General features: G+C 47.5%; 1 protein-coding gene across 2 annotated transcripts in view; it reads left to right on the top strand.

Moving 5' to 3' along the window:
- PRKCH (protein kinase C eta) overlaps positions 1-24,281 on the top strand; it is a 294,275-nt gene that overhangs the window by 219,232 nt on the left and 50,762 nt on the right. The window contains exon 14 of one of the 2 annotated variants that reach the window (XM_066388441.1): positions 917-2,227. The exons of the other annotated variant lie outside the window; for it this stretch is intronic. Within the exon in view, the coding sequence (XP_066244538.1) occupies positions 917-1,063 (147 nt within the window). The 3' untranslated portion in view covers positions 1,064-2,227. Of the gene's footprint in view, positions 1-916; positions 2,228-24,281 lie in introns of those variants that run through there. 2 annotated transcript variants of the gene reach the window in all.

The raw sequence follows: 24,281 nt of genomic DNA, 5'->3' as shown, positions 1-24,281 counted from the left end.
CGACAGAGCAATGCCCTAGATGGGCAGAGCATCGCCCCCTAGTGAGCATGCCAGGTGGATCCCAGTCAGGTGCATGCCAGAGTCTGTCTCTCTGCCTCCCAGCTTCTCACTTAAGAAAAATAAAATAAAAAATTTGAAAAAGGGGGACAAGGGGTGTTCACAAGGCAAAGAGAACAGTATTATTGACTCAGGTAAGAGAAGTGCAAGGTCTAACAGTAATTGAAATGACCTTTTCAGCATAGTTTATAAGGATGTCAAATACCAACATTTCCAAACACACAGCTAGCTTAATCTAGAGTAGCTTGGTGGATTGGCCACCAGGCACCCAAAAGTAAAGCTACTGCCTTTCATGGGCTTCTCCCTGCCAGCTCCCTGGGGTAAGAGAAAGCTTTGCCAGCTGGGCATAATGACTCTCACAGGTGAGTAAATTAAAGGCAGTTGTTCCCTAAACTCAGCCTTTCCAAGTAGTCTTTCGAGAAAATCCATTCAAGCACATAGACCTGTGTACAAACAAGAAGTGGGGCAAGTATGAACTCGCCCTCCATTGACAAACATGAGCTTGTGTGCCTCTCAGGAAGGCTGGTTGGGAAGTGCCCCCCCGCCCAGTGAAATGGAGAGGAAAGGGTGAGAGAGGCGGCTGGTTTAGCGACCAAGTTAATTCCTTGGCCCCCCAGGCTCAGGCTGGCCTTACTCAGCAGGATTTGCATGGGGTTAGTGAATTGATGGTTACAAAATACCCTAATCATACACAATGCGGTAGATTTACTATAAAACGCTGTTTAATCATAATCGTCATAACTGTAAATGACACTACAGAGCGGGGTGGCAGGACAGTTCTCTGAACTCACTGGGCGGAGGCCCCTGGAAGAGGAGCACGTCTCAGGTGCACAGCTGACCCTTGTTTCCTTTCTGACAGAAATCCCGAGAAGACGTCAGTAACTTTGACCCTGACTTCATAAAAGAAGAGCCAGTTTTAACTCCAATTGATGAGGGACATCTTCCTATGATTAACCAGGATGAGTTTAGAAACTTTTCCTTTGTGTCTCCGGAATTGCAACCTTAGCCTGACGGGGAACGAGAGAGACGGCACAAGAATCGCAAGGGGATACAGGATTTCCAGGAATTTCCTTGGTGGGGAACTCCCCAGCCTCAGCCTTAGTACACGGACATTAACTTCAGGAAGCAGGTCTGGAGGACGGAACTTCAAAGAGATCGACTATTTCGAGACCTGAGGGACCGTGGCACTGGAAATGGTTCATACTGAAATGAGACTTCATGAAGAACTATACTTGTTCAGCCTATGAGTTTTCATGACTGTTTTCAGGCTGGGGCCGTGAAAAGGAACCAAAAGGAGAAAAGGTATGAAGAATAAACTAGACCCTAGAAAATATTCTGAGCCTAACAGGCTTTTTTACTTCAAAGGGCAAATCCAGACTTTGTGTGGACGGACCTGTTTGTGCGCTTCTTTCAGCCAGTGAGCCCCCATACTGGCAGTCTGCAGGAAGTCTCTCCGTGCTAACGAGGAATCAAGAGATAAGGAAGTGGATGGCTTTCAGAGAGAATTGTTTTCTCTGAAGAAACAAAAATGGTATACAAAAAATTTATAACCTAAAGCCCAATCGTGAATACAGATGTTGGACACCAAGACGACATTCCAGTTTATTCTCTATCCTTTCCTGATATTTATTGAGTGTCCCATCAGATGGTGCCACAGTATTGCTGCCCAGTGGGATAGTATGAGCAGATGACATTCACCAAGCTTTCATTCCACAGCCCATTGATTTACCCGAGTGGTGTTTGCATTCTGTGAAACTCCAATCCACTTGTACAGGTCTTACTTCTTGGTCTGCGCTTCCCTCTCTTTTCACACAAGGCTCACCGCCACGACAGCAGCTGTGCCCGCAACCAGCCGGTGACTCAAAGGGGCCTGCTGCCCGACTCGTGGAGTCCCATCGCGGGGCAGTGTGTCTTGTTACTGCTCTGGACTCCTCAGTGAAGAATTCGCATGCCACTCACATCAATGACCAGACTTACATCTTATACATTAGCAGTTTATTTAAGTTATGTTTTAAGAGATGGAGATGTTTGTGTGATATGCATTTTAATAATTAGCAGTGGCTCTTTTCAATGGGACATTTGTCAAAGAAGGGCCTTATAATATGTACCCATATATGCAGTTGGAGAATTTTCTCTGGCTGGAAATAAATGCATTTTGTAGCAAAAGAAACTTTTTTGTTTGTTTTTGTCTAGAAGGATTTGTCCTCTCCCCTGTAGGAGAGATTTCCAAAGAAAATAATAGCTTTGAGCAGAATGGATAAATCTCTTGACATAAAGCAAATTCCTAAGAGAAAAGGTTGACATAACCTTCTGTGTATCCCTTACATGAACGTGCTTTGTCTGTTACTGACCAAAACTTCCATTCTGAATCACAATAATGACTGCTCACCATTGCTGCAACGAACTAACCATTGAACTCCCGGTAGCTAGATAGAATATTTCTCTCTCTTGTTCACATAAAGGATAGTGCAAGTTTAGCGGCCCTCCTCCGTCTTACAACTATGCCACCTAGAAAATAGCTTCCAAGGTTGCCATGGCAAAGAAGAGGTGGTGCTTACTGCCTGACTACCTCTCTTAGAAGGGACATACATCACCTTGTTCATATTCGATTGGCTAGAACATGGCCTCCCTCTAACTAGGGAAAGGAAGGGGGAAATTACAGAGCAGCAGGGGGTACCTGGTTAGTAGTGACTGTCTCTGCTGGGGGTTCTTTTTTTTACTGCAAGGTGAAAAGTGACTTTGAAGAGTAGGATAGCTAGGAGCCTCCCTCTGACGTTAGCACTGAGCTGTTCTTAGGCTCTCTCATGTCATTTCACTGGGTCTTCATAACAGTCCTGGTCGGTAAGGCAGGTCATTCCACCAGTATTTCCGGTGTGAACACCATGGCACATTTTACAAATGAGAGGAAAAGTGAGGCTCAGAAGAGTAGACTTATTGGTTGCCCAAAGGTTTCAGACTGCGTAAGGAGTGAATCCAGTTTAGAGACTCCAGAGAATCTAGGACAGGGGTCCCCAAACTTTTTACACAGGGGGCCACTTCACTGTCCCTCAGACCGTTGGAGGGCCGGACTATAAAAAAAACTATGAACAAATCCCTATGCACACTGCACATACCTTATTTTAAAGTAAAAAAACAAAACAGGAACAAATCCAATATTTAAAATAAAGAACAAGTAAATTTAAATCAACAAACTGACCAGTATTTCAATGAGAACTATGCTCCTCTCACTGACCACCAATGAAAGAGGTGCCCCTTCCAGAAGTGCGGCGGGGGCCGGATAAATGGCCTCAGGGGGCCGCATGCAGCCCGCGGGCCGTAGTTTGGGGACCCCTGATCTAGGGGCTAAATCTTTGAAAGACTAATCCATCTGACACCTGGAAAGGGAGGGATCATTCTGACTTCGGGACTTTCTGACCTTCGTAGTTACTGTGCAGTCCAGGGTCTTGCGCTCTGTGGGGCCGATTAACTTGATATGGTTTCTCCCACGCTGGTAAAGAACCATGCAGAATAAAGCCTGCCTGTGTGTGTTTCCAAACCCGCCCTCACGGCCCTGCAAAGGACCCGCATTCCTCGGGTGAGTCTGCAGTGACTCAGCAGCTTCCCTTTTCACGGTCTATTCTCAAGGCGGCTACACGAGTCGGTTTGGGTTAAGTCCATTCTTTTACGATAATTCCAGACCTATCAGGCAGATTTTCGACAGCCAGTCATTTGGCTATGATAGGATTTCCGCTGCATCTTCCTCATTTCTCTGTTGTGTGTGAGGAGAGAAGGGAGGTACAGGATATTTACTGAAAACTCAGTCTCTCACTCCAGGGTTAGCGCTCAGCGTCACATTTTTCACTAGTTCTACCCCTTGCATCCCTTCTAAGGATCACAAGGCCAGCGGCCCCGCCAGCACTTGCTGGGCAGACTGGCCACAAGCCATCGGATTGGGCAGGTGCCGAGTCTACTGCCGGCACTGCTGGCTTCCGTGGGCTCAGTTGGCACTGTGAGGTCAAGACAAGGTCACACTTACCCTCCCCTTCGTCTTGGATAGGGAATATTTAGAGATCCTCGGGTCTTATCACCCTGCCAGCCTCCCCAACTAGTCCTCCTCCCCACACCCCCTCGTCCCCACCCTCCCCAGGTATTCCACCTGCACTGGATATGCAGGCTTAAGTATTTGAAAAGGAAATACTACAAAGCATTTGTTTGGAGTTGATCAGCTTTTGACTGCAAAAGATGAAAGATGTTTTCACTTAATAATGATGGCTAACATGTAGCGCGCATTTATTATCTGTCCCAAACCCTAAAAATGCATTTACTCATTCAGTACCCCAACAGGTGCGTACTCTCGTCTTCATCGTACTGCTGGGAAAACTGACGTATAGCAAGATTAAGCAATTTGTCCAAAGTCACACAACTAAAGCAGTGGAGTCAGAATTTGGACCAGATGGTTTAACTTGAGTTCCTCCTTGTATATAGATAACCCAGTTGGGTGAGATTCTTCTAGCAAGGCCAGTTCTACTTTTCCCCACTTTGGTGGGGTTTTAAGAATAAAAAGAGTGGAAAACCACAATTGGCAGGGAGCACTAAATAAACTGCCAACTGGGCAGGGCAGTACTAGTCAGCTTGTCTTGTAGGACCATTTATAGGCAATGAGATGACAGGATTTGCATGTCAAAGGCCGGGTGCTAGTAACCCCCCTGAAAGGGACTGGGGAAGGCCAGAGTGATGCAACTGGGACTTGTGCCTCCTGAGGAAGAGGAAAGAGTCCGGGTCATACTGTATCCTGTAACCCTTTCTGACGCCCTGGAGTGACCTCAGCCTTGGTGGGGTTTCCAGTCCTTTCCTCTCCTCTTCTCAGGAGCAAGCCTCTTCGTGCTTCAGCTCCTCACCACCCACCCTGCTGGCTGCTGGGGCATCACAGGAAGAAGACATGGAGTCTAGGCAGCTGCATTTTTTAAAAATTGATTTGAGAGAGAGAGAGAGAGAGAGAGAGATCTATTCCTGTATATGCCCTGACTGGTGATTGAACCAGCAACCCCTGCACTTCCAGATGATGCCCCAACCAGCTGAGCCTTCCGGCCAAGGTTAGGCAGCTGCATTTTTACAGCTATACAGTAACTTGGTAGCAAAGAGCAAAAATGAAACACCTCATTTACCCATTTATTGACCTTAATTGGGTGCAGGTTGTCTTAAAAAAAAAAATTCCGGCCACACATTTGGCCTTGACCATATCACAGGCCAACACCACAAAGTGTTGTCTTTGTTTTCAGGTTTGGTCATCCTGATTGCTTAGTCTGGCTGGGTTGATTTTAAAATGACTAGACAGCCCATTGTGACAGCCCCTGGCTCAAAGTCACACCGGGTCCTATCACTTCTATTTTACGTCATCTGAGGATAAGACTCAGAGAGAGACCAACACATTCGCAGGGGAAAGGAGCCCTGTGGCCACGAGTTGCAGGCTGAGAGCGAGCAGGGTGCAGCTGTGCATGGGGCTTGGTGGTCTCCCCTCGTCCGGGTTGAAACAGAACCAAAGCGCCGAGTGCTACCCTCAGCTTCACCTGTCCCAGCGCCCCCACCACCTCCACTGCTGTGTCAGCTCTTCTTTTCCTCTTCCCCCTCTTCCTCACCCTTCATTCCCCAGGACAATTCAGTGCTGCACTGCCTTCCTCCACCATCTGATTTTCAGAGCCCAACCTGTCCTGTGAGCCAGTTTTCCAATCACCACGATGACACAAAATCCTGATTTGCATATTTATTTTATGGGCTCTTTCAGAGTCCAGAAATGGCAGCCACTGTCGTATTCCTCCCATGTGTTCCTGCGCCGTCAGCATCGCCCCGTGACATCTGTTGCCCTGGCCCCGACTGCCAGGCAGAGCAACCCTGCCCACCACGGTTGTGGGCGGCAAGACGTCACAGAGGCGAGGAGCACAGGCTTGAGTAGAACACAGACCTGTGCGCTGAATCTGCCGCTTGCTGTGAGATCTGGAGAAAAGCCTGGTTTCCCCCAAGGACACAATGTTCTCGTTTGTGAAATGGGAGCACCTACCCACCTCGTCATTACGCAGGCAGTTGCTTTGACATTCTATGTCAAGCACTTACCCCGGGGCTGGGATGCAGAAAATGCTCAGTCACTGTTAGCGATCAGCGCTGCCGGCTCTCCGGGGACCAGGGAAGGCTGCAGAAATGGGCAGAGCGGGGCATCTTCCTGCTGCCCGTCTCACCGGGTGGGGTGCCGTGCCAGCTCCACGTTGGGGGGGGGGTGTCTACTTTTCTAGCTAGTCAGCAGCAGATCGCGCAGGGGACTCTGAACTTTTAGGAAGGTTTGAATCCATCTTTATCTGACTGAAATGTAGGATTTGTATTGAGTATTGAGCAGTATTGAAACTGTGCTGCTCACCCTAAATCGAGGTAAAAAAATATCTATGGTTTCCCCTAAAATGGCTCTTCCCTCAAGCCTTGCAGGAGTGCTTTTGTTCTGCCACATTTCACCTGAAGGCAATTTAACTCACTTCTGACCAAATAACAGAGAGACCATATCCTCACACTGATACCTGCTGGAGACCCTCTAGACACTAACTTGCCAGTGGACCAGTTCAGAAAAGAGGGGACGTATGAGCCCTGGCTGCATAGCTCAGTTGGTTAGAGTCATCCCAATGCACTAAGGTTGTGGGTTTGATCCCCAGTCAGGGCACCAATGAATGCATAAATAGGTGGAACAACATACAAGAGTCAACCAATGAATGCATAAATAGGTGGAACAACAAATGAATGTTTCTCTCTCTCTCTCTCTCTCTCTCTCTCTCCTTTATCTAAAAAAAAGGGGGGGGCGACATGTGCTGGAGAAGTTCACTAAGTCCTGGCATGCCTAAAGGTTAGAAACCAATAACAGAACCAAGGGCCTTTTCTTCTTAGATCAGCGGTTCTCAACCTGTGGGTCGCGACCCCAACGGGGTCGCCTAAAGCCATCGGAAAATACATAATGCATATCAGGTATTTACATTCCGAATCATAACTGTAGTAAAATTACAGTTATGAAGTAGCCACCAAAATTATTTTTTGGTTTGGGGTCACCGCAACATAGGAACTGTATTGCGGGGTCACGGCATTAGAAAGGTTGAGAACCACTGTCTTAGATGAAGGTGTCTGTGAAGAAGTTTGCTAGTAAAGTGAGGAACCTGGTAGCCCTGTGTGTTCTCACTGGAAACCAGGCCACAGCCCCCGTGCTCATGCACTGGCCTTCCAGACCACCCAGAGCTGCCCTTCTCATGCCTCCAAGGCAGTTCTTACCTCACAGAGGTTTCATACTTCTAAGGGCTTGGCCCAAGCTAGAAAAAGTTAGGCTAGACAAAGTGAAGACTATGTAGTCAAATATTCACATCAGTTGCAGAGGTTAAGACAGGAATCTTTGTTGGAGATATTTCAAGTTTGAAACCAGCGATGGTCTAGTGGGGTCATTTGATCTAACAGTGTCCCTCAAGTTCTTCCAGCCTTGTGCTCTCATGACCAAAGGTGAGCCGAGGGATATTGGTGGCCAGCTTCCTCCAGCAGACATCAACCCCATACTGCTGTCGCCACACACGAAACTCCATCACTTGGATCGCCTCCCCGTCCTCTGCACAGCTCTCACGCACCAGCACACCCACCCACCCTCTCTGCGTGCTCTCTCAACCCCACATTCCCCGTGGGCTCACACTCCTTTGTCCATAGAATCACAGAGCAATATTTTGTACCTTTCATGTTTCATGCTTATTCATATATGTAAAGGAAAAATGCTTTCTAAAGTTAAGATTGGCACAAGATCGTGAACAAGATAAGCCCCTTGTAGCAACTGATAATATAGTACTTATGAAAGAGAAAGCAATGTTCATCGACTCTGTGCCATGTGTTTTGTTTTTCTTCTAAGAAAGTGATTTTTAAGATGAAAAGCTTACAATGAATTGTATACCCCAAGGTAGATAGAGATTATGTAAAGCAGTGGTCCCCAACCTTTTTTGGGCCATGGACCAGTTTAATGTCAGAAAGTATTTTCACGGACTGGCCTTTAGGGTGGGACGGATAAATGTATCATGTAACCGAGACAAGAGTCAAGAGTGAGTCTTAGATGGATGTAACAGAGGGAATCTGGTCATTTTTAAAAAATAAAACATCGTTCAGACTTAAATATAAATAAAACGGAAATAATGTAAGTTATTTATTCTTTCTCTGTGGACTGGTATAAAATGGCCCGCGGACCAGTACTGGTCCACATCCCGGGGGTTGGGGACCACTGATGTAAAGCATTCAGGTAAGGCCCTGGCCAGTTGGCTCAGTGGTAGAGTGTCGGCCTGGCGTGCGGAAGTCCCGGGTTCGATTCCCCGCCAGGGCACATAGGAGAAGCGCCCATCTGCTTCTCCACCCCTCCCCCTCTCCTTCCTCTCTGTCTCTCTCTTCCCCTCCCACAGCCAAGGCTCCATTGGAGCAAAGATGGCCCGGGCGCTGGGGATGGCTCCTTGGCCTCTGCCCCAGGCGGTAGAGTGGCTCTGGTCACGGCAGAGCGACGCCCCAGAGGGGCAGAGCATCGCCCCCTGGTAGGCAGAGCGTCGCCCCCTGGTGGGCGTGCCTGGTGGATCCCGGTCGGGCGCATGCGGGAGTCTATCTGACTGTCTCTCCCCATTTCTAGCTTCAGAAAAATACCAAAAAAAAAAAAAAAAAAAAGCATTCAGGTAAGTACAGGCAAAACTTTAGAACAGAATTATTTAAGCAGTAATTGTATGAGCACCTGAAGGGGTACTGATCATTGGGATTGTGCAGGGGTTTATGAAAACAAGTCTGGAAAGTTGGATCGTGTGTTCTTCTTGGATGGTTATTAGACTGGTCGATCAGGGTTTCACATAGCTGAGCTTCAGCAACATACGTGACAGTCTCATTTCCTTGTGGCCAAGCTGAGTCAGTGAACAAAGGTACCCAAAGCATGGTGATCAATAGATTAGCATCAATCTGCCACAGTGTTCTGCAACCCGGGGGAAACCCTGTTCCTCTGAAATTAACAGACAAATTTTATGTCTTCCTTTCATTTTATTTTAGATTTCAAGCAATCAACATCATGACTAAACACAAAAATTAGACAACGGTACAAAGTGCTACCATATTTTCAAAGTACACGTGCCCTCCCCAGAGATTCTGATAGGAGAGAGCAGATTGTAGCTCAGACCCATTCACTCATTAAACTCATATTTACTGAGCACCAACTATATGCCAGCCATGTTCTTATTGATGGGAAAACTAGAGTGAAAAAGCACCCAAAGATCTCTACATTTATGGAATGCACGTTCTAATCTCCATTGGTTATATGTATTTTTTGCCCAAATTAACCCACTCAAGAGTAAGGTGGCCTCATGGCCATGTCTTCCTCATAATTACATCCATAGCCCCTGGCACACTGTAGACGTTAAAAAATATGTGCTATTAAATGATATAATCAAAGCAGGGTATCAAATACACACTTTTGACTCGAAAAATAGTACTCTTTCACAGCTCTGTGCTGGAGCAAATTTAAGAAATACATGTAACCTGTACTCAGGTCTGAAAAAGCTAATTATATCAGGACAGGATGTAGGTGACAAGACCTGACGGCATGAGTAAAAGCATGAGGCAGAGGCAAAGAGTAAATTCAATACATGCATCCATCCAACAAGCATTAGGACTTACCAGAACTTTTTCCAAATGATAGGACCCTACAATGAACAAGACAGCCACAGTCCCCACCATCCTGGAGTTCAGGATCCAGTAAACGAATATATATAGTAGCAGGGTGCTACGGATGCCAAAACAAGAAAATTGCCGTCTTAGGCTCCAGAGTTCCAACAACCACGGTGCCTCAGAGGAGGGGAACGACAAGCCCCATTGAGCCCTAATTACACTGTCTCTGGAAAACTAGGCTCAGCTCTAGACTCTACCCCAGAGAGAGGCAAAGCCCGATCATGATCAGAGGAGAGTAAACTGAGTGATGCAGGGAACACAGCTATGGAACACAGCAGGTGAGGAGGTGAATGGGGGGCTGGGGGGTAGCCTGAGAAGAAAAGGCAGGATAACATCCTAACTGCCTTTGAACAGATGAAAAGCTGTTACAGTGGTCTTTTTTTTTTTTTTTTTTTGTATTTTTCTGAAGCTGGAAATGGGGAGAGACAGTCAGACAGACTCCCACATGCGCCCGACCGGGATCCACCCGGCACGCCCACCAGGGGCGATGCTCTGCCCACCAGGGGGCGATGCTCTGCCCCTCCGGGGCGTCGCTCTGCCGCGACCAGAGCCACTCTAGCACCTGGGGCAGAGGCCAAGGAGCCATCCCCAGCGCCCGGGCCATCTTTGCTCCAATGGAGCCTTTGCTGCGGGAGGGGAAGAGAGAGACAGAGAGGAAGGGTGGGGTGGAGAAGCAAATGGGCGCTTCTCCTATGTGCCCTGGCCGGGAATCGAACCCGGGTCCCCCGCACACCAGGCCGATGCTCTACCGCTGAGCCAAACGGCCAGGGCCTGTTCCAGTGGTCTTTAAAGCTGCACTCCAAACATTTCCAGCTCTCTGATTCCTGGGCATGTGGTACGAGCCCCACTGTGGTTCTGGTAAGGACAGGTAAGGCCACTTGAATAGATCTAGCTAATGAATTAAGGCCATAATGATGTACAATACTTGCAAGCTAGAACATTGCAGGGCTGCTAAGAGACTCTCTTTTTGCTCCAGTGAATGGTCGTGTTGAGAGATGACAATTTGGCTCCAACAGCCGGGGTCCCTGCGTTATTAATATGAGCTGTGTGCTCAGCCAACCCGTGATGGACATTTCACACGAGCAAGAAATGATTATCATTTGTATTATAGTTGTTTAACGCTTCTGAGGTTATAGCAGTTGTTCATTACTGCAGCACGACCTATGCCTGCCATATGGAGAGAAACTAGTCTGGTTATTTACAGCTTCAGGGTTAGAACTAGAATGACGTCAGGCTGCAATAGGGTTACAGAATTTGTTTTAGCATGGAAAATGAACTTTATTACAAAGGTACACATGTGGAATCAACTTTCTTGAGAGGGAAGGAATTCACCATCACTGGACATCTTCAAAGAGATTACAACACTTGGTGGGATGACGGACAGAAGTCAGACTGGATAACCACAGAGTGGTCCCTTCCAACCCTGCGAGAATATCATGCCACAGTCTCCAATGGGCTTAGCAAGCGCACTCTAATTGTGCTGCTTCCCCTGGCCCACTGGGGCAGGCCTGGAGTTGGCTCACCATAATGTTTCCACTGGCCAGGTGCCTGGGCCCCTGCTGCTCTTGCTGTACCACACAGTCCTGAATCTGTGCCCAGCACTGCCAGGGGGCTCTGCAAGTGTACACAGAATGTGCAGCAGCTCAGATGGCAAAGAGATACAGCAAATGGAAGAGGCTTTCTTGACCCACCATCATGCAGAATGATAAACAGTTCTCTGGGAAGCCTGTCTATGTCATTAGCATCCCAGAGGCAGTAGGAAATCTGTGAAGTTCACCCCTATTGGTTTGTTGCTCATCATGTTTATCTGCCTTCTAGGAATAAGAACTAAGCATACTCCCTAACAAGGCAGAACTCCAGCGTAAAGATCTGCTCTGAGGAGATGTGTTGAAAGAAAGCTCTGTTTGGAAGATTGGAGAGAAACTTGGTTCTTAGCATCAAAAACTGAGTTTGAGCCCTTGATCTATTTTTAGTGGTTTCCTGAAACTGCCTCACACTGGCTCGTAAGAACCAAACGTATACATCTCTTCCCAAGTTAGTATTCAGTGAGCTCACAGTGGTAGCTTAAAATTGGCCATGGTAAGAATATTTACACCATGAAAGCTGGAAAATGCTACAAATCAGGGTGTTTTTATTTTATTTATGTATGTATACATGTATGTATTTGACAGCTTATCAGCACACAGCTGGGAATAGTGAGAAAATCATGGTCTGCAGAGCCAGACTGAGCCGGTTCATCCTAGCTCTGCTCCTACTAGCTATTGTCATTGGGGAGAAAGTATTGAAACTTCTGTGAACTCTAGTTTCCTTGTCTGTGCAATGGAGATAATGAAGATCAAACTACCTCAGAGGGTATATGAGGATTACGTGAAATTATGTCCACAGATCAATGACCAAACTAAGGAAAGCTCCTTCACCTTGAGTCACATGTAGGCAACAGCCTTCAGAGATGGAAAAAGAGCACCCCTAAATCACGGCTTTTAAAATGTGCATAACCTTCTCAGAGGCATACCCCACTGGCCAGTTTGGCTAACATGACTATACCTAAAAGCTTCCATTTCAAGGGAAATGGAAGCCACGCTAAAGCTCCCGAGAGTGCCCTGGCGGGATATTTAAAGCTCCCCAGATGGTTTAAAGTGCAGTTCAAATATAGAATCAGTGACTCGGAGTGTGAGTATGAGACATATTATGACTTAATCCCAGGGAGTTCAAAGGGACTCATTCTCCCCTGAAGGACAAAAAAAATGGAGAACAAAGTCAGGGGTCTAGGAGGGAGGTGATGACTGGGGAGGAAGGATGGCTGTTGATCAGGGAACTAGCAGTGTTGGCCCCATTTTCCTTTCTGGCTACTGGATCTCTCTGGGGCAGAGAGCTCAGCGAGGACAAACAGATGCAAAAAGAAATGGTTGCTCTTAGAGAGAAAACACGCAACAGTTGGAAAACAGAAATGAAGTCTTGGATTAAGATATGAAAAAGTAAGGAGCGGTAGGGAGAAGGTTAAGAAAGCTTTGGCAGTTCCAGTTCAAGATGGCGACAGAAAAGGCTCCTGACGTCTCCTCCTATGGACGCACCAAATCTACAGCTAGGTATGGAACAATTTCCTTTGAAAGAAATTCAGAAACTAGCTGATAGACTCTTCGTATTGGGTGAACAAGAAAAACCCCACACTGAACCAGGTAGCAGAGGCTAAGATACAGTCTTGCCATAAACGCCACCCCTCGCACAGGGACACACAACCTGGGGGGGGGGGGCACACAACTCTGAGCTTCTTCCTGAGGAGCAAAGGGTTTGGCTGCCACATCTGGTGCCCAACTTTTAAGATTTCCACCTAAGAGGCCCCGAAAACATCTAGCTCTAAAAAGCCACAAGACCCAAAAGGCTATAGAAAACTAAGAAACAGTTCTTAACCAGAGCCCAGAGCAGAGGCAGCAGAGACCCAGTTTTTTCATGCAAGAAGCCTATCTGCGGATTTAAAAAGCTACAGCCTTAGGAGCAGGCTTCTAATTTAGCACACATCTAGGAACTGACTGCAGGCCTTTTCAGAGGCCACAAGACTGGTGGCCGCCATCTTCGCATCTTTCCTCTGCTTATCCCAGATCACTGGTGTTCCTGGAAAGGAGCTCGCTCATAGTCTGGGACCTTGTCTTTTATGAATACTGCTTAGGGGACACAACCCCTGACCTCCTGGCTCTGGTGATCAGCAGGGCTTACATTCACAGGTCCTACAGGACTGTAACAAATAGTTCTTAACTGGCCTCCTTCCCCACAATCCACAGCACAGAGGCAGCAGACTGAAATGTCCAGTCTTTCTGTGAAACGGGCCTATTTGAAAATCTTAAGAGCTGTAGCCTTCTAAATAACATATATTTAGGGGCTAACTGTGATCCTCTGCAGAGATGGGGGAGGTCAGCGGGTGCCATCTTTGTGTTCTCCCTCTGCCCTATCCCAGGTCTCCAAAGAAAGGAGCTTATATATATTATACATCCAGCATCCTGCCTTTGTGGCTGCCAAGAAGATGACACAGTCCTGACAATCTAACACAGACCAGCAGGGCTTGTGTTATTAACAGATTCAGCAAGATGGTAGCAACCAGAGAAAGAGTTCTTAACTGGCTATCCCCACAGGGCTCAGTGTGGAGGGAGGCAACAGAAATGCTCACCTTATAATCTTCCCCTGAAAAATATTTTAAAAGCTCCTGCCTGCGGGTCCAGCTTCCAATCAGCCTATATCTAGGTGTGGACTTAGATCCTCCCCCTTTGGGAAGCTGACAGGTCTGGGCACACCCTCAACTGCTGGGAACCACTAAGTACAAATAGGCTGCTTGGAAATGACAAAGGTTGAGGGGTACCAGAGCTAGGGCAAGGTTACAATCAAGTTTTTCTCCTACACAGGGCTACTTTTCCAAGACTGGGAAAGCTGGCCATTTCATCTAAAAACTAATAGAATTCAGGAAGATGAAAAATAAATAATATATTTCAAATGAAATAACACTCTAAAACCCCAGCGAAAGACCTTAATAAGGCAGAGGTAAGTTATTTACCTGATTAAGAGTTAAAAATAATGGTCCTAAAGTTGCTCTTCAGGGTCAGGAGAACAATGCAGGAACAAAATGAGAATGTAAACAAAAAGAGAAAATATAGACAGTACTAAAGAGAAGTCACAAGCTAAAAAATACATTAACTGAACTGAAAAATTCAATAAAGGAATTTAATAGCAGACTATACAAAGGGCATAAAGGATCAGCAAACTCAAACATTGGGCAGTATAATACATGCATAGCCAATCAGTAACGCAAAAAGAAAAAAGAATTTAAAAGGGTGAGGATACCTTAAGGAATCTGAGACAACATCAAGAGGAATAATATTCACATCATAGAGATCCCAGAAAAAATTTTAAAAGAGAAAGCATTAGAAAGCTTATTTGAATAAACAATGGCTAAAAACTTCCCTAACCTGGAGAAGTAAAAAGACATCTGTATCAAGTAAACCCAGAGAGTTCTAAATAAGATAAACAACATGAATCCAAAGACACCCACACCAAGACATGTTATAATTAAATTGTCAAAATTTAAAGACAACGAGAGAATCTTAAAAGCAGGAAGAGAAAAACAACTTGTTATGTACAAGGGAACCCTCATAAAATTACCAGCAAGCATTTCAGCAGGAACTTTGCTGGCCAAAAGGGAGGGACACATTACATTCAAAGTGCTGCAAGAAAAATAAAACTGCCAACCAAGAATACTCTACATAGCAAAGTTGTCCTTCAGAACTAAAGGAGAGATCAAAGTTTCCCAGAAGAGCAAAAGCTGAAGGACTTCAGCACCACTATACTGCCTTATAAGAAATGTTAAAGGGACTTCTTTAAGCAGAAAACTTACTAATTAGTGACAGAAAAGCATATGAAAGTATAAATCTCATTGATAAAGAAAAATATATAGTTAAATTTGGAATACTTTAATATTGTAATGGTGGTGGGTTAAACACTTACAAGTCTAGTATGCAATTTAAAAGACAAGGTAGTAAAATAAATCTGACTACAATATTTTAAGGGATACTCATGATAAAAAGATAAATATTGTGACCTCAAAAACATAAAATGTTGTGGGGGAGGAGTAGAAATGTAGAGCTTTAGAATGTGTTCAAACTTAAGTTGTTATCAGTTTAAAATAGAGATGATGACTATAAGATATTTTATATAAGTTGCATGGTAACTATAAAGCAAAAACCTGTAGTAAATACGCAAAAGATAAATGTATCAAAGGATACCACTACAGAAAATTATCAAATCACAAAGGAAGAGAATAAGAACAAAGAAATTGGCCCTGGCCGGTTGGCTCAGTGGTAGAGCGTCGGCCTGGCATGCGGGGGACCCAGGTTTGATTCCCGGCCAGGGCACATAGGAGAAGCGCCCATTTGCTTCTCCACCCCCACCCCCTCCTTCCTCTCTGTCTCTCTCTTCCCCTCCCGCAGCCAAGGCTCCATTGGAGCAAGGATGGCCCAGGCGCTGGGGATGGCTCCTTGGCCTTTGCCCCAGGCGCTAGAGCGGCTCTGGTCGTGGCAGAGCGAAGCCCCGGAGGGGCAGAGCATCGCCCCTGGTGGGCGTGCGGGGTGGATCCTGGTCGGGCGCATGCGGGAGTCTGACTGTCTCTCCCCAGCTTCAGAAAAAAAAAAAACAAAAAAAAAACACACACACAAAGAAATTAAAAAATAGCCAAAAAACAATCAACAAAATAGTAATAAGTCCATGCTGATTAATAACTATTATACTTTAAATGTATATGGACTAAATTTTTTTGGTAGCTGAATGAATTAAAAACAAACAAGACCCAACTATGTTGCCTACAAGAGATTCACTTCAGCTTTAAGGACACACAGACTTTTAGTGAAGGAATTTCATATCACTGGTCATGGGATTCGGACCCTCCCCTGGGAAATCACCATTGGTCATGTGGTTTTAGACCCCTTTGGAGGGGGAACAAACAAGAAAGCCTGAGCATAGACTAGTGCTTAAGCATTAACCTCTAGAGATAACATCTAGGCCTCAGTTGTATTTCAGCTCCAGGCCCAGAAAAGCCGCAAAACCAGACAAAGGAAAGTCACAGCTGACCTCAGGACCAGCTGCACTGACTAATGATCCCAGGCCTTGGTGCTGACCAATCAGTGGAGAACATGACCCTAAAAGAACACACTTGGAGAACTGATGAATATTCTATTGAGATCTTCCCCCTAGAACCTCCCCTTAGATCCCCACCTCTAAACTCCCTTAGGGCTGAGGTCCCAGCTTGCTTTTCCTTCCGGGGGGAGTTACAGTAGCCTTTCCCCTCCTCCTCCTCCTTCTCCTCTTCTTCCCCCCCGGCAGGTTGCCCCTCTCTTTCCCCTAAGCTCTCAAGGACCGCACAGGACTTGCAAGCAGGAGAGCAGTGGGTAGCAGCAGCTTGTCCCTGGCTAACCCCCTGAACCTGTCTCCTGGGTCCCCTTTCCTCTAACTTTCTTCCTGCACAGCTAATAAATTCTCCTTTACTTGATGCAGTTAATCTCTCAACTGAATTCCTTCTCTCAAGAAGTTAGAAATCGAGGTCTCCTCACTTCGCCTATAACACATTCATCACAGTTTTCATCTCAAATGAGGCCACTATACTTGAAAAGCAGCAGAGAGTCTTGGATTCTCCTTCATGTTTCCTTTATGAGAGAAAGAGAGAGAGAGAGAGAGAGAGGGTAAGGAGGGTAGAAGCAGACACCAGGGTCAAGCAGGGGCACTTCCATGCCAGTGCCTTCTTTCTGAGAAAAATCCAAGAAAGATTCTGTACCGGACACGGTAGCTTTTTGTTCAGACCCGCAGAGAAGGGTCTCTGTGAAACGCAGAACAAAGCAAGTTCATGGCCCCACTCCCTTGTCAGCTGACAGCCCTACTGGGGGAATCAGGCCAGGCCTGCACTTCCCGGATGACTGGGAGCCGCAGCTTGGTTCCCGCATGACTCCAAGGCCAGCCAGCCAGACAACAGCATGACCCCAGCTGAGGAAGTCCAGAGGTCATAGGGTGACTGGACCCTAGGTCTCCAGAGGAATATTTAAACACGTTGGAAACATCGTGTCTAGAATCTCATGTGCTTGACCGCTTAGGAAGGCATGGTTTAGGTAACTGTCTGATTTGACTCACAGGAAGCTCTGATGGGGATAGAGCAGGAGTGTTGTAATAGCTCTAGATCACCTTGGAAAAATACCATTCGTTGGCCAGCCAGGCACTGCAATTCCAGGAAGCATCTGTTGGTGAATCAGCAACCTCCCTTTTCCCTGTGGCTTTAGGAGGCATGTCCAGGGCCTCACCCACCTCCTCTCCAGGGGGAGAAACCCCCACCATGATGTGCCACACTGGCTCTTCTGAACGGGACTAAAACCAGGGCTCCATAGCGGCTCCCCACCCTCAGAACTGGAAATATTTTCAGGCTTTTGATATAGAAAATCCATTCACCGTTTCTAATTCTCTCTCTCTCTCTCTCTCTCTCTCTCTCTAGGGCACAACAACAGAACTAGATAGCAGTCTCTGCATTCTGGGTACCATGCTTTGCATTTGTCTCAGTGCAATGTTAGTCTCTTTTCTACAGCACCAGTCAGGGCCTGAGAAGCTCACAGAAGCCCGTCGCTGGTCTGTGTGAGCGGCAAGGCGGCTGCAGGGGGCTTGGACAGAGGCAGTAAGCGCTAGTTCCAGCTGTCCTCGCTCTGTCCTGGGCCCCCTGCTCCTCTACCCTACATGCCTTGCTCACTGGCCTCCTCCTGAGATTACTGCTGTCTCTGACACAGCTTTGGACTTAGCACTTGTGCCTCAGTTTTCAACAGTCAAATGTCGCAAGTCAAAGAGTGAACAGATTTGGAGAGGAGAGTCATGGCTGGGTTTTTACACGGCTAAAATTTTCTTTCTGTGTGTACATGGTTCTCCTTTATAATGCTACACTCAAACACCAGTTTAGACCTCAGTGACCCACATTCAGACCTGACGAATCTGAAATCAAGTCCATCTTCACTGATGACTCAGCTGAGTCCACATGAGCTGTGGAGATTTTAACCCCTCCACCCACCCTATAGCAATGTGCCCACCAACTCACCTTTCTCTGAATAGCAGCAGCCTTGGTCTTCCAGGGCTTGTGTGAGTGCTCAGGGAAGCCAGAGAGAGGTGGGTGAGTTGGACACAAACACCTTCCAAGACCCTGTCCTCAAGGCCTTCGGGATGTGAGCCCTTGGACCTAATGGGACACTATGCGGCCTGCAGCCGTCAGAACAGAGAGGGGCACAGAGATGAGAGGTATTGCAGGTGGAGCCAGCTCTAAGGATCTAATCTTAGTGGAGGCTTTGGCCTCACCTGTGGCCAGAGCCCTCCAGTGTGAAGGGTGGGGATTTAAAGGATAGAGTGAAAACTTCTAGATAAGCTTTAGGTCAGGGTATGTAGGAGGGAAACCTCCCAAGGACCAGCCACTGGAGTTCATTTCTTGCCCCAGTGAACAATGTCACCCCTATTCTGTTTCTTCTTCACACCCTCCTTTACTCAGTTTCCATTCTTTCTCTGTTGCTGTTTGGTTGTCTACAGCCCACTCCTGTGGTTCTCATCAGCCCCACCCAGAAACTTGTTCGAAATGCAAATTCTCAGCCCCCACCCCAAATTTAAGGAATCAGAAAATTCTGGGAGTCACCCTGGCAATGGATGTTTTAAGTGACCCTCCAGGAATTCTAAGAACACTTCAGAACCTTATGCTCTTCTTCCCTTGCTAAGCTGCAGGCTCCCTGAGATACTGACTATAGAGGGCTTAGTGCAGCCTGGGCACCCAGGGGCACAGCCCTGCTCAAGACCTGTAGCAGGAAGTAGAAAAAAAAGAAACCAAGGAGGCAGCCTGGAAATATTCAGGACCTGGGTTCTAGGTCCTGTGATCCAGGCCAACCTCTCAGACCCTTTGGGTCCTCCTCTGTAGTGTAGACAGGAAGAAGTGGGTCTCTGAGGTTGGGGTCATTCTCACAGTTTAGAAGTCTAGATCTGCCTTATGATTCCTTTTTCTCTGCTGGCTCCCTGCCCAGCCCTTGTGGCAACCCTGGGTTTCCTCTGGTTCCCAGTCAGTTACTGTTTGTGTCTGCATGTGCTAGAGACAGAGCAACCAAATCTAGAAATAGACTAGGAGTGTGTGTGGCAGAAGTGATAGCCCCCAACGGAAACGGGCCATGCTTTCCGTGTATGTCCCACCCAGCAGGCAGGTTGCCGCAAGAGTCCCTTCCGTCCAGAGCTCGGCTGGGAGAGAGCAACTGGGCTGTGCTGTCACGTGCCCGCTAGCCAGTGAAAGCAACAAGCCTTTAGTCCCTCACAGTGATGGGATAAGCCAGAGTCTAAAACTAGAGAAGGAGCCCAAAACCTTGTGTTCTCTTTGTCCCACAGTACTGCACACCGGGCCAGGGCTGGGTGGATCAGCATAGATGTAGGTGGGGAGTCATCTCACCATTGAAGGAACCCTCAGAAAAAAAGACAAAACAGCTTATGGATCCTGTGGTGGCCGAGGAGGAGGAGGAGGAAGTTCTAGGAGTGGAAAAGTACTGGGTACTGAGTCAGAGTAGGGAAAGTGTCTTCAAGGATTTTTCCTCCTCTCCCTTCACTCCCCCCATAAGGAGGCCTACCCAGCACAGACCTTAACAGGACCTCGGCCCAAGATCTCAGACAGAGAGACTTAGGAGCAACGGCACCTCCGGACTAGGAGGCACCTCTGGACTAGGAGGCACCTCCGGACTAGGAGGCACCTCTGGACTAGGAATGTAAATACGTGAAGAGCAGAACCAGCACAGGGCCTGAGTCTGTGATGGCTCACAGGCTGCGCAGGGCGTCTGCTCTGGGGAAGACAGCTTATGCTCCAGCCTGCCAGGCAAAGCCTTTGCAGCGGCCTGTGGTCAGGCCTGGAAAATCACACGATCACACAGAAGTTTTCCCCCAGGAGCCAGACTGTTCATCTTCCGCCAGGGAGATAGCAAGCGGCTCCTTCTCCCACCTGCCTCTTCTGAGCCAACTCCTCCAGCTTTGAGGCAACGATCGGGCCACCTGCCTCGGCACAGAAGCACAGTGACTTTCCCCAGGTGGAAATCACTTGTCACCATTTTTTTCTAGGCTCAAAACTCTTGGTTCCTGTCCTTTTAAATCACAGGTATCTTTAGGAAATAATGGAGGAAACCAAATGCAAACTCCCATGATGTGTTCACATAAGACTCTTAAGTGGCACTTTCTTTACCCCTTTTCTAGAAATGATGAGGTATGAATTGATTTTTCTTTTCTCTCTCTTTCTCACCCTCCCACCTGTAATGACTCAGCTCCTGGTAGCAGAGATGGATACACACCTGGTATAGGGGTGATGCACAGGTGTGAAGAGGGAGCAAGAGCCATCCAGCGGGTTGGCCCATGGCATTTGATCATGCTGATACAAGAGCCTGTAGCCTTCTGAGCCCTAATTTCAGTAAGATGCCTCCAAATGTAACCAGAACTATCTTCCTGAAAGATGTCCAGGGTGTGGAAGAAAGTTGAATATTTCCATGACACTGAATCACTCACTTGTTCCAGCATGTACTATTTTCTTTTTTATTTTATACTGATATGTCCTGTCTTTCCTATTGGACTGTAAGCATCTTGAGGACAAAGACTGTGCCTTACGTGTCAGTATATCACCCAGAGTGCACTGTATTCAAATATGTGCTGTATGGATAAATGGTGACAATACAGAACCTCAAACAACCACAAAACCAGTTCTTCTAGCCTGGTCTGCAAATGTCTAAATCTTATGTTTACCTACTTTTATGTACAGCTGTGGCCTGTCTTCCCAAGTGGACTGTACATGTATTCATGTTTGAGGCTTCACAGTACCTGGCCCATAGCTGGCTCTCAACAAATAAATACTTTAATTAGATTTCTCAGAACAGTCTTCTGCAAAAGACGTAAAATTAACTGGAACTAGAAATTTAGTCCTCTCAAACCTGTGCGAGGTTCCAGGCATGATCAGACAATATCACCCCCTCTTGGAGTTCCTCAAAGGGTGGCCATAAGCAGAGGAGGAGCTATTTCTGAGGACAGGGAGCTAAGCTACCCCATTTGCTTTGGTTTGCTCCAGTACTCAGAGTTAATTGGTGGAGATTGAAGAATTTGTGTATAACATGCTTGATGATTATTTTTTATTAGTTATTCATTATAGTCATCATTTGAAACTAACTGGTGCAATTAGCCTGAGCTCTTAACCGTGACAACTGAGGGGGTGATGAGAAAGGAGTGTTGGTGTCAACAAGCCTGAGAGCTGGTCTCCTGCTTTCGAACTGGACAACATACACAATTTAGCTCTAGGAAGAGACACTGTCCAGTCTAGGCAGGCAGAGCCAACCCCGCCATCCCAATATGCTCTACTCCAACCTTTCATTCATTCAGCCCTGCTGCCCTTCTGGCTTCTTTGAAGGCTTATTAGCAGGTCCCGGGCGTACGGATCCACTGGACTGAGCTTGTCCCTGCCTTCCTTTCTGGGGATTTCTGACTGTCTAATGGTGAGGACCCAGCCTCTGGGGTTGCTCTCCCATCGACCACGCAGAAGAGCAGCCACCAGAGAAATTCCAATTCAGCATTCCTCTAAGGATCAGTGGTTCTGACTGCTCAGCAGAATTACCTGGAGGAGAGTTTTAATAATCTGGCTCCCTGCTACTCACTCCCCAAAGATTTCCAATTTAGCTGGTTCAAGTAATGTTCAATCAGCTGTGCTTTTAGATGATTCTGATACATGGGTAACTGCTAGATAACTTCATAGCTCTTTGAGATCAGGAAACATGAATCTCCCCCAATTATAGCACAACACCTGACACAAAGCAACCACGTAATAAATATTTATTGAGTCAATGAGTAAGTGAATAACTGCAACAAGGTGGTGTATTGGAAATACCGTCGGCGTAGTGCCTTACCTGAAGGCTAGGCAAGGGTCAGTGGGATGTGGAAGGCCAAACCAGTCACAGCGGGACTAGGGATAAGAATAAACCAACAGGGAGGGCTCGGGGTGAGCCCAAGAAGACTGCGTCATTTAAGCTTCAAAGGGGAGAACTTGAAAATGCTGCTGCCCCTGTGTTGGGACTTAAGAAGTCCTGCTCCTAGTCCCACCTAGGAAAGCAAATCTGATCGATCATGTATCTACTGGGGCAAGGGTGGGGTTGCATGAGGAGGAAGCTCTGCATTGTCAGGATAAAGTCTATCTCCATTCTCAGGCTCACAAACCCCTTCTTGGCTCCTCCCTAGCTCAGGGCCTGCTACTTGCTCCCATCTCCTTACACACGTTCAGGGTCGCCCTGCCTTCCTGCAGGTAGGTCTTACACCCCACAGTGTTCTCTTGTCTCTTTTCTCTGCCTGCAGTGCTCATTCCCCGCCCCCACTCTCCCCAGCAAACTCCTATGGAACCATCAATCCACAGTTTAAAAACATCACCTTCGCTTCCCCCAGGAGGCCGTCAGCTCTCCGAGGATGGGGGTCAGTCTGCTGTGTCCAAAGCCTAGCTAGCAGGTGTTCAGATTATTTGTGCGATGATCAGAAGTTGGAATGGGAAACCAATAGCAGACATTCAGGACTGGTGTTTGCTTGCGTTTCTGCAAAGCTGGGTTCTGCAGACATAACCGTACGGGTCTGGATCTAGAGAGGAACTGGGGTACGTGGGGTTGGGGGAGGGGGTGGGAGTTGCATTGAGGAGGAAAAAAGCAAGTGAAGGAGTGCTGGTGGGAGATTCCAAAAAATAAAAATAAAAAGGCCAGAGAGAAGGCAGAGTTTTCTGTTTTCTGCCCAATCTGTCGCTGGGGTCAAAGGCCGTAGTAGGAGACCATTTCCTGTGGTCACACTCGGCCAAGGTAGGCTGCCAAGCTTGGCCCCACACGAGAAAACCGTGGCGACCGCAGGCGTGTCGCGAGCTCCGCAGGTTGGGGTGGGGGCGGGGCTCGCGGGCTGGGCGGGGCCAGCGTCAGGTGCACCGCGAGCGCGGGGGCGGGACCCGCCGGCGGCAGCAGCGAGGCTCGCGCTGGGTGCGTCTCTGGCTCGCCCGCTTGACGGGCTGCTGCCTTGATCTGGTCTGACAAGTAGAGGCTGCTGTGAGAAGCGACCTGGATTTTTGACATTCAGCAAGCCAGAAATAACCAGCTGGGCTCCTGGCGCTGTGGCCACACGTCTTGCCTTTCCAAAACTACGGCCTGATTGAAGGGGCTTCTCCCCGGCGCCGACCTGTTGTGTTCTGTGCGTTGGTTAGGCCTGGGTTCTAGTCCGCACTCAGCGTCTCACTCCGTGGTTTAGGGAAGTAACTTGAATTGAATGCAGCTTAGCTTTTCCTCTGTAAAGAAGGATTATTATCTGACCCCGTTCTCTCCGCTAGAAAAATTCTAAGTGGCTGCCCTGTCCCTCCTAATCTCGAGGCCTGAACTTGATGTCGGCTACATCTAAAAGCCTGGCGCTCCAAATAACCACTGGGGGGAAGGGACTGCAAGATGATCCTGGTTGAAAACGTGCTGATGAACCTCTTGTGAATCATGGACCCTATGAGAATCTGTGAAATCTATGCGTTCTTGGTATAAAAAAAAAAAATTGACACATCCAACAAGTAACTGACTTAAATCATGGACTCCTGGTTTGATTGACATCTCCGATCTAGTCAAGCCCTTCCTCCGGCTGGAAAAGCCCTCATTCCCCACCTTCCAATCCTCATACACCAGGAGCACCATGGTTTTCCTCCTTTCTCCCTTCAACCTCCTCACCAGCCCCCACACTTGGGCACTCTCAATAGGAAAACTGTCCTATAAATATTTATAAGAGCCAGGGGCTCTCCTGTAGCGGAGAAAGTGAAAACTAATACCCCCAAGTCTGCAGACCAGGCCAGATGTTTCTCCCCCCGGCTTCTACCGCAGCCTTCCCAAAAGCCTGGGCGGAGGGGGCTAGCAAGGGGCTGGGCCCTGGGGAGGCTCCTTTGAGAAGTGCCCCCCACC

This window comes from Saccopteryx leptura, chromosome 6 (assembly GCF_036850995.1).
Source record: "Saccopteryx leptura isolate mSacLep1 chromosome 6, mSacLep1_pri_phased_curated, whole genome shotgun sequence".
NCBI classification, from domain to species: Eukaryota; Metazoa; Chordata; class Mammalia; order Chiroptera; family Emballonuridae; genus Saccopteryx; species Saccopteryx leptura.
The sequence above is the reverse complement of the archived record's forward strand: the minus strand, read 5'-3'. Positions and strand labels throughout refer to the sequence as shown.